The sequence below is a fragment of the Nerophis ophidion genome, linkage group LG16 (assembly GCF_033978795.1).
Source record: "Nerophis ophidion isolate RoL-2023_Sa linkage group LG16, RoL_Noph_v1.0, whole genome shotgun sequence".
Lineage (NCBI taxonomy): Eukaryota > Metazoa > Chordata > Actinopteri > Syngnathiformes > Syngnathidae > Nerophis > Nerophis ophidion.
In genome coordinates this window covers 19,378,956-19,389,998 of record NC_084626.1, presented here as the reverse complement: position 1 = coordinate 19,389,998, position 11,043 = coordinate 19,378,956, and the positions used below count along the sequence as shown (strand labels likewise).

Here is an 11,043-nt window from a genome sequence, read left to right as displayed (position 1 = left end):
TGATTAGGCTCTTATCGAGATATTTTATTGTAGGTATGGTAAGTTTGTGGTAGTGTTGTACGGTATACTTGTACTAGTAAAGTACCGCGATACTAACAAATCATAATCGGTACTATACCTCCTCTAAAAAGTACCGGTTTCTTTTTTTTTCTTTTTTAAAATTTATTAACAGGCATGACGGCCTGCCGTTGCCAATGTCGTGACATTGACGGTTTTACGAGCAGAGGAGCATGTTCGGCAGTGCACAATAACGGACTACTTAAAAGCAGACACAGAAAAGGGAGAACGGACGCATTTTGGCTTAAAATCTAATTTTAAAGGTGGTGCTATAACACTAAAACACAGTTCTGCAAGAGGCGTTTTAAAACATGGCTAGCTAGTTAGCGGCAAACGTCTCCCGATATTCAGCCGGAGCTGGAGGCCACGCCCCCTCCAGCTCCATGCGGACATGAGTGGGGACAGCCTGTTTTCACGTCCGCTTTCCTGTTATATAAACAGCTTGCCTGCCCAATCACGTTACAACATCTACGGATTTTAATAAAAAACTGGACACACAAGGAGACGAAGCAGAAGAACGAGGAAGTTACAGCCATGGCGACGCCGTCTGTAATAGAGTGATTCTATGTTGTCTGTTGCCATCTCCTGGTGAATGTTGGCTATAGCTTTATGAGGTTGCTTTTTGATTGGCCAACAATTTACGCGGTTTTGTGCATCTTACGGCAAGTGACTCTCGTCTCGCCAGTACGCAAATGGCAGAACAAAGGTTTCTCAAATAGTGAAAAGTAAGTTTTTTTGGTTGTTTTTTTTTGTAACCAGCAAGCACAGTACAGTTAGTAGAACAACTGTGTTTTTATTAATGTGTATTTGATAGGTGCCGTCTGAATTTCAACTATCTATTTAATTTATTTATATATATATATATATATATATATACATAATAAAATATATATATATATATATATATATATAGCTAGAATTCACTGAAAGTCAAGTATTTCATACATATATATATATTTATATATACTGTATATATATGAAATGTATATGAAATACTCGAGTTGGTGAATTATACTCCTCCCCTCTTAACCACGCCCCCAACCACACCTCCGCCCCACCCCCGACCACGCCCCACCCACCACAAACCCCCACCTCCCGAAATCGGAGGTCTCAAGGTTGGCAAGTATGCCTATATTTATAAAAGTATCAAAAAGTATTGGGACAACCCTAGTTTGTGGTAAAGTCTGTTCGAGAATGGCTATATATGAAAGAGAGAGTTGAGTGATCTAAGTTATAATTGCTTTAGTGGTTTATTGAGTAAAGACAACAAGGGCCTGCTAAACTTTTAGGTTCGCTCTGCTCAACTTTTCCATGTTTGTTTCAAAGTCTTTAACATCTAAACTCCAGTCAGCAATATAAGATTTCCTCTAAATTTACTGTAAGTCTTCAACTATGGACGTGATTGCAATGCTTTCTGACGAAACCGTGTTCTTTCTTTACTATAGTCATAACGGTAATCATAAGGACTACAACACAGCAGCTCAGAGAAGATGAGGTTTGGATACAAAGCAGAGAGGGGATTTGTTCCAGAGAAAAATGAGCCAGCGTGACGGGGAGGGACAAAAAAACAAGCAATCCGCAGAAAAGTCACATATTATCATACCATTTTTTTTTTTTTAAGTTTCTTTTCATGTGTGGCTGTGTTGTTATTTGTATTTGTGCCGTGTTTTTGTTTGCCAATATGTGGAGGAAGTTGTTTGAGTCATAAAAAAGGAAGAATATTCTTATATTACGGCTAGTCTACATTCTAGCATTCATATTGTAAATCCAAAATGCATGTGTATTCTGGGTGTCTTATTTTGTAAATTCCTGTCAAATTCAATTCTGTGTTTTAGTTGGTCTGTAATTAGACCCATGATAAAATTTTTAGCACGCAGTAACACAAAATTATGGTCCTAGTTCAGTAATCCCTCGTTTATCGCTGTTAACTGTTTAGGATCTTCTAAATAAGTGATATTAAAAAAGTGATATTAAAAAAAAAACAATTAAAGCCCTATACACATGAAATAATACATCTAACCCTAACTGTTTTTTACCCAAAATAGTAGACATAATACTAGACAAATGGACATTTGTGTACTGATATACTAAAACACGTGCAAACTTGCTAGCGCAAGCCAAGCCAGTCTACTAAGCTTGTGCGTAGAGGATTGTGTGTCTTTATGAACAAAGTAGCTAGCGCAATCCATTTAATGTGTTCATCTACATGTATTTGCAGAATGTAGGCTAATTATTGGAACACTATATTTTGGGGAAGCACACCCAATGTGATTTATTTAACCTGAAACAGTTTTGTATCTATATTTTGCCTGTTTGGAAGGTACATGCAAACTGGCAGAGTTAAGCACAAATAGTTGTGTGCCGTGGTTAGAATAAGGCGATCGCTGCAATATCGCAGATAATGTAGAGAGAGTAATCGACATATTTCTGTCAGAAATAAAAATATTAGGACATTTTTCATTAAAATAATAATCTATATTCTTTGCGGAAAAAGTTATTGCAACATGCATTTTCCTTGCCGCCGGATCAATCCAGAGCGCAGCAGCTGTTTTTGCCGGTATGCTTAAATGGGTTCTGTTGTGTAGAACAGTTGTGAGGTGTTGTTGTTGCAGAAAAGGTGGCACATATTATAATGTTTCACTTGTGTGCTGCATGTTTCACAGAAAGAGCAAAATATCAAAGGTGGAGCATGATAAAAATGTGCAGTAAATGAGTGTCTCCATGGTGAAAGCCTGTAGAACACGTAAAATATTCCTTTAAGTATGGCGGTCTGCCCTACTTTTGTATTTGTTATTAATTGTACACACCAGGACTGATCTACTAAGATCTGAATACCACGTGCTAAACAGTGTGTGCAAACTATAAACTTGTGTGTACTATTCGTGTACAATTGATAGTTGGTGCAGACCGTCTTATTTAAATGAGGATTTTGCTGTTTTCACCATGGATCCACTCATTTACTGAATATTCATGTTATCATGTGGTATACCTGTGGCATTTTGCATATTTTCAAACAAGCAGGAGACTTGTGCCACCTTTTATGGCCTTTTAAGAAGCAGTTCTGCAGTGCATCTACAATGGAACCCATTTTTACAGCATCAAATGTGCTAACTGTAAGCGTCTGTTGGAATATTCCAAATGCGAGAAAATACATTTTGCAATAATTTTTTTTCATCCATCCATCCATTTTCTAGCGCTTATTCCCTTTTGGGGTCGTGGGGGGCGCTGGCGCCTATCTCAGCTACAATCGGGCGGAAGGCGGCGTACACTCTGGACAAGTCGCCACCTCATCGCAGGGCCAACAGAGATAGACAGACAACATTCACACTCACATTCACACACTAGGGCCATTTTTTTTTTGTGTGTTGCCAATCAAGCTATCCCCAGGTGCATGTCTTTGGAAGTGGGAGGAAGCCGGAGTACCCGGAGGGAACCCACGCATTCACGGGGAGAACATGCAAACTCCACACATATATATGATAAAAGAAACATACTTTTAAAAAGCATGCGGATACCAAAATGCATTCATTAAATTAGCAAAAAAATTATAAACTGATATTGCTGAATAGAGGACATATTTTCATTTTTGACAGTCCATAGATGCGCAGCAGCGTGATCGTCTCTTTTCTCTTAGCCATTTCCAACTGCCAATTTGCACATCCTTTCTAGACGTACAAAAAAAAAGACGCAAACCATTCCCACAGTACAGTTAAATCACACTGTGTGTGGTACTGTTAAATAGTTAAACGAGTACTTTCCCCTCCTGCTATTGTATTCGGTGATTAGCATACATTCTGCATATTCATGAAGGCAGACACGCGGAATGGATTACGCTCTCTATTTTGCTCACTAAATCCTATGCGCAGAATTTTAGTAGATCAGCTTTGTGTACTGTCAAATTTGCAGGTGTTTAATACACGCAAACATTTTTGTAGATCAGTCCTACTACATCACAGTAGTAGTACATGAAATGTAATAGTTTGCACACACTATTTAGCACTTTTTAAGATCATAGTACTTTATATCAGGCCCTTAGTAATGCAAAACAACTGTCAGATGTGTCAGGTAGTCGTAAAAAGGGCTCAAGCACACACAGCACATTATATGACACTTTTACAGTTAAGAAAAACAATAAATCAATGACTTTAATGTTCTTAGGATGTGCTTTAACTACCATCTGGCTTGTCTTACCTCCCAAGTGATCTCCATGTTGTTTTCCTCCGAGCCCCACCCTTGGAGACCTCTGGGAGTGACATCTGGAGCTATATGAGGAATATAACATATTTCTTACTATCAATAATAATACAATGCATTCAATCATTACAACAGGCAGAGTTGATTCATGGACCAGTATGGAAGTATTATTGTAGCAAAACTATTTGAAAATGTGTATCTCAATCTGTGCGTCTGTAATCCGATTCACTTGTCCATGTACTTATTTGTGCGTCTGTGTCTCAATCTCTGTGTGTAATCAGATCAATCAATCAATCAATCAATCAATCAATCAATCAATCAATCAATCAATCAATTAAAGTTTATTTGTATAGCCCTAAATCACAAGTGTCTCAAAGGGCTGCACAAGCCATAAGGACATCCGAAATCTGTGTGTGTGTTTTAATTTGTGAGTTTGTATTTTGATTAGTGTATGTGTGAAAATATGTGTCTTTGTGTATTCAAAGTTGCGTGGAGCAGGAACCCTGATAGGCTGTCTTTTTACACGTGACATTGCGACACTTCTGCCGTGTACGACTTGAGTGTTCGTGCAGCGATCTGAAGTGTAAAAAGACTTGCCTGTCTGCAACTTTACCTTTACTTTCCCTATACTCACCACTAGTCGGCACCTTGCACCCACTTCATCTTTAGCAGTAACTTTGTTGTCAGGCGTATGTTTGTCTTCCTCAAATTTTAAGTCAAGGTAATTTAAGTCAAGGGTGAACAAGTTAGGTTTTCTCAGCTTGTGTGTCACTGAGAGTCAAATGTGGTGGCTTCAACACAGAAAACACATGAGTGGATGCCAGGTGTTGACTATAGGAAAAGGAAACGTAAACTGACAGACTGACCATCCTTTCTACATGTTCAGATCGCTGGAAGGAAGTAGGTGGTCCATGGAGACAGCCAACTGAGCCGTTCCAAGTGAAGACTGGGCTCAGACAGGGCTGTCCTCCCTTGCCCCTCCTCTTCCTGATAGTCATTGACTGGATAATGAAGACCTCCACCGCACAGGGAAGTAACGGGATTCAATGGACACCTAGGGCACAACTGGATGACTTGGACAATGCCGACGGTCTGACACTACTTTTAAACACCCAACAACAGATGCAGGAGAAGATCAACAAAGTGGCATGCACTTAGATTAGATAGTACTTTATTTATTCCGTCAGGAGAGTTCCTTCAGGAAAATTACAAATTACTTCGGGAAAAGTAGGACTAAACATCCACAAAGGCAAGACCAAGATCCTCAAGACTAACACTGCCAACACCAGAGCAATCACGCTGGATGGAGAGAAATTGTAAGAGGTTGAATCCTTCACCTATTTCGGCAGTGTGATTGACAAACAGGGCGGCACAGACGCTGACATAAAAGCACGAATCAAGAAGGCACGTGTTGCGTTTACCCAACTGCGTAACATTTGGATCTCGAAAGAACTGACCCTCAACACCAATGTCCGATTCTCTAACTCCAACATCAAAGCAGTCCTCTTATATGGAGCAGAGACCTGGAGAACCACAGCTGCAACGTCAAAAGAGACTTGGTCTTCACTAACAGCTGCCTGCGAAAGATTCTCGACATCCGATGGCCAGACACCATCAGTAATACTGAACTCTGGCAAAGAAAACAAGTCAGCTTACTGCAGAAGTGGTAACTAAGAAACGCAGCTGGCGCTGGATAGGCCACACTCTGTTTAAAGGCCTACTGAAATGAGATTTTCTTATTTAAAAGGGGATAGCAGGTGCATTCTATGTGTCATACTTGATCATTTTGCGATATTGCCATATTTTTGTTGAAAGGATTTAGTAGAGAACATCGACAAGTAAGTTCGCAACTTTTGGTGCTGATAAAAAAGCCTCGCCTTTACCGGAAGTCGTAGACGATGACGTCACAAGGGTGAGGGCTCCTCACATCCTCACATTGTTTTTAATGGGAGCCTCCGGCAGCAAGAGCTATTCGGACCGAGAAAACGACATTTCCCCATTAATTTGAGCGAGGATGAAAGATTTGTGGATGATGATATTGATAGCGAAGGACTAGAAAAAAAAAAAAAAAATAAAAAAAAAATAAAAAGCGTCGGCTCCGGGCGGCAGCAGTGTGAGCATTTCAGATGTAATTAGACACATTTACTAGGATAATTCTGGAAGATCCCTTATCTGCTCATTGTTTTAATAGTGTTTTAGTGAGATTGTAAAGACATACCTCGAGGTCGGATGGCTGCGGTGAACACGCAGTGTCTCAGAGAGAAGCCGAGGAGCCAAGCTCACAGCTGCCTTTTAAACAGCTACTGCAGGAGGACGAATAATCCAATGATGTCTCCGGTAAGATATATAATCACAATTTTCCCATCCAAAAACATGCTGGTTGACGTAGAGAAACATTTTCGCTTGACCACTCTGTGTTAAAAACAAAGAAACACCGGCTGTGTCTCGGTACTAAAGACAGCTGCAATACACTGCTTTCCACCAACAGCATTGTTCTTTATATATTAATTGAACAACTTGCAAAAGATTCAGCAACACAGATGTCCAAATTACTGTGTAATTATGCGATGAAAAGAGACGACTTTTAGCCGTAAGTGGTGCTGAGCTAATATTTCCTGACAGTCCCTGACGTCACGCGCACGCCTCATCATTCTGCAACGTTTTCAACAAGAAACTCCGCGGGAAATTTAAAATTGCAATTAAGTCAACTAAACCGGCCGTATTGGCATGTGTTGCAATGTTAATATTTCATCATTGATATATAAACTATCAGACGGCGTGGTCGGTAGTAGTGGGTTTCAGTAGGCCATTAAGCCCATAAATACTATCACTAGACAAGCCCTAATATGGAACCCGCAGAGCAAGCGGAAAAGGGGCCGTCCCAGAAACACCTGGTACAGAGACCTGGAGGCAGACACGAAGAGCATGAAGATGACCTGGACCCAACTGGAGAGAAGGGCCCAATACGGCCTGGAGATCACTTGTTGACGGCCTATGCCCCAGAAGGGGTAGTAGGCGTAAGTACGTAAAATCGCTGCACGGAGACACAAGTTGTACACGGCAGAAGTGTCGCAAAAGTCACGTGTAAAAAGAAAGCTAATCAGGCTTCCTGCTCCACATGACTCTGAATTCACAGACACACATTATTACACACACAGAAATTGAAATACGGACACACAAATTAAAACACGTACACGCAGATTAATTTTGAGGACCAGTCATAGACAATTTAGAGTGGAAAGCTCATTTTATTTTCACTCGCATACAAAACATTCTAACTTGGATTGTTTCTCTGGCTTCGAGACTCTTCCGAAAGACAGTGTGGCTCCATTCTTGTCTCTCATGGACACACACCTGATGTTGTTGACCTCGACTAGTGACTGCACAACTTCAAGGCCGCGGAATAGAGACATACTGCAGGCTTACACATACACATGCATCCACATAAAAATATACGGCACACATACACACCCCACCCCCATCCAAAAACCCTTGACGCAAATCCCTTAAGGGTGATGGACGGCTGGGCAGCGCCTGAAGAGCTTCTGTTTCCACCGTGGCCCCCACTCCTTTCCCTCTTTTGCAAGTCTCGAGATGTTGTAATATGTATAGGTGCTTTGCTATGGAGGTTTTTCCCCACTCCAGACTGGGCCCCCTTAGGAGCCCAGTCTAGATTGTATTTTTTCACTCATCCTACCCCAGCGTTTACCTTTTTCCCATGTTTGTCTAATCTTCAACGGGTTTGTGCTGAAAATAAAGTTTTGTTGTACTTGTACGATGGCAATAAAGACCTACCTACCGACCTACCAAATCTGATTACACACACACAGTTTGAAATACAGACATACAAACTGGTACACAGAGGCGTGAAAGGGATTTCAGACGCACAAATTGAAATACGCATTTGCAAACAGTTTTGCTACAATAATACTTACATAGAGCAGCAATGTCTGCTGCTTTTAAAAGAATTAAGTTTTTTGTGTAATTATTGTTACTCACCAGCGCTACTGGTTTTGTATCGAGGTGAGGGCGCGCTTGGCTTGCTCTGACCCACCGCGTTAATGGCAATGACTCTAAACTGGTAGTTGACAAAGGGAGCAAGCTGCAGGATGACGGAATTGAGGTCCCCGGGGTAGGTGGCCAGGTCCTGCCATCTTCCTGGCTCCCAGTGGTTCTCCTCAAACTGGACCAGAAATTCTGCAAAGAGACATTATTGGCATAAAAACACACAAAACTTGAAGGGTTTCATTTATAAATATTGAAATATACGTACGTCACTTTCACCGCCAACCTTGGTATTTATAGAAAAATGTTATGCGTGTGAGGCTGCATATTCTTACGCTCTCTTATGACAATGCAAACGCAAAATTTTTCATTCAAGGTGGTGTCACTGTGAAATACAGCTCATACTCACATAAAAAACACATGCGTTTCAAATTACATGACATTATTCATCTATTTGTGGCTATATTGCACAGTTAATTGTTCAAGTTAAGACATTAAAATGAAGATTTGTTTTAATTGTATTTGCAGTTTAATATGGTGAGTCATTGAAGTATTATTTTGTAATTGAATGATATGGAAATGTATATATACATGTAAAAGGTGTCTTTGACTTTTTCTGACCACAAAGTGAACATTTTTTTTTTTTTAAATACTAAAGACCAACAAGTGAATTGCAGCACAATATTTGGTTAGATATGCTGTTTAAATAGATCTAGATTTGGGGGTTTATATCACAGTTGGAGTGCAAAAGTTTAGATTTCACACAGCCATGTGTGCATATACACAATCACAGTGTAATCTATATTATTATTAATACCACTCAAATATTATTTATAAGGCATAAACAACTGTACAAAATACACATTTGTTGCGCCAATGATATATTTAAATCATCTTGTATGTGCTTATCGCCCACAAGAGCTTTAAATATTGCTCATGGTGACCACATTTGTTTTTCAACAGAATGGCTGCTTTCCATTACTAGACAAAATAAAAACATATGAATAATGAAATATTATTTGGACAAGTACAGACAAGACTAGATCCTGAACATGTTTTCTTAATCTCAGCAACAGTTCTCATGTGCAAGACCATTTTATGGTTTTGACGTACTCTGCCAAAAAAGTAGTTTTGACAGTACTTGTCAAATGTAATCAAGTTGTTAGTTTACGACATTGTACTTTAGTGAGGGTTCACATTTATTTTTCCCATTTTGGTGAGGATTTGAATAAATGGTACATACCTTTAATAGGGCTTCTGTGGTCGTTTCCAGGAATCCAGGTGAGTCGAACACTGCGTGCTGCTGGATCTGACAGATCGAGATCCAACGGAGGGTCTGGGTGGTCTGAAACCATAAAAAGCTAAATCAGTTCGGACACACACTTGAATTCAATCATTGAATTAATTCTCATTTGAAACTATATGCAGGGTTGGACAAACTAAATGCATATCTTAATATTAATAATCATCGACATGTCAAAATATTGACGGATGGAAAAAGTGACAAACAATTAGTATGAGAATAAATGACGGACAGGACAGAAACATGATGTGGTAAAATAGCCAATAGAAATATTAAAATAATCCTATGACAATAGGAAGACATGCAAGCTAAGCAAATGTTACCTGGAGGCAAGGCACTAGAAAGTGAGGGGTTGAGGGAGGCTTCCTCTGCAGGGTTATGGTAGAATTGTTAGTTGCTTAATTGACTTTCAAATTACCTACACACAGTGCATGTTAATGATAAATTATATATTAGGTTATACGTTCACACACATTTCACACTTTCGCTGTGATCATTTCAAAATATTGCACCCTGCGTATCCTCCACCAACATCATTCCTCTCTTTTTTCAAGTCTTCTAGAAAGTACTCAAGGTAATCAAACACAATCATCAGCACAAATGTTTCAAATGATCAAAAGCAATCTCAAGGACTCAAACATGAAGTCACTTTTACTGCAATATTTTCTACAAAGCACAATAAATATTAATATTCAGTGGTTCCTTGCTTTCCGTATCATTCGCTTTTCGACCAAATGTTCTGACTTATTGTCCACAAACCTACAAACAACGGAAGCACATCCAAGAAAACAGGGATGTCCAAAACCTTTTGACCAGGGCGAAAAACATAAAAATTGAAGGATACGAAAGACAATTTGATAATCTTTACCTTTTGATTAAAAAAACACACTTAAAACAAACACATAGTTTAAGTCAAGATATGCTTAGCAGTTAAACACAATTGTATTTTTCTAAACCAACTGACCTCATTTGCGTTGCAGGTGAGCTGAAATCTAAACCCAGCTGACTTTGGGTGAGAGCTGGGGTTAACGCTGGACTGACCACCAGCCAATCACAGGACACGTACAGTATATACAAACAACAAATCAACTCACATGCACACCTAAAGACAATTTACACAATACAATTAACCAAACATGAACATTTTTGTGCATACAGAATGTACCTAACACACTTTGTACCGTATTTAAGTGTACATATCACAGTGTCTGCAGTATTGGAATGCCTTTAACACAGTGCCTAAATATTTGAGTGTACATTAACGCAGTGTGTACAGTATTGGAGTGTACCTAACTCAGTGTGTACAGTTTTGGAGTGTACTTAACGCAGTGTGTACAGTATTGAATTGTAACTAACACAACGCGTGTACAGTATTGGAGTATATAGTTTTGGAGTGTACCTAACAGTGTGTACAGCATTGGAGTCTACCTAACACAGCGAGTATAGTATTGTAGTGTATCTAACTCAGTGTGTACATCATTGGA

The 11,043-nt window shown here is 39.5% G+C and overlaps 2 protein-coding genes across 20 annotated transcripts in view; one reads left to right on the top strand and one right to left on the bottom strand.

The window, feature by feature from the left end:
• The window catches only part of LOC133535094 (calcium/calmodulin-dependent protein kinase type 1D-like), a 510,841-nt gene that overhangs the window by 196,449 nt on the left and 303,349 nt on the right, over positions 1–11,043 (top strand). The window lies entirely within an intron of this gene.
• Positions 1–11,043, bottom strand: part of nfasca (neurofascin homolog (chicken) a) — a 179,776-nt gene that overhangs the window by 34,184 nt on the left and 134,549 nt on the right. For 15 of the 19 annotated variants that reach the window (XR_009802139.1, XR_009802138.1, XR_009802140.1 and 12 more), the window contains 4 exons: positions 9,883–9,927; positions 9,500–9,601; positions 8,251–8,448; positions 4,249–4,319 (listed from right to left, as the gene is read on the bottom strand). Coding sequence is in view for 16 of the 19 variants with exons in the window: in XM_061874515.1 (XP_061730499.1) it covers positions 4,249–4,319; positions 8,251–8,448; positions 9,500–9,601; positions 9,883–9,927 (416 nt within the window). In the remaining 3 variants the exon portion in view is untranslated. The remainder of the gene's footprint in view (positions 1–4,248; positions 4,320–8,250; positions 8,449–9,499; positions 9,602–9,882; positions 9,928–11,043) is intronic. The other 4 variants (XM_061874521.1, XM_061874527.1, XM_061874523.1 and 1 more) reach the window with 1 other exon arrangement.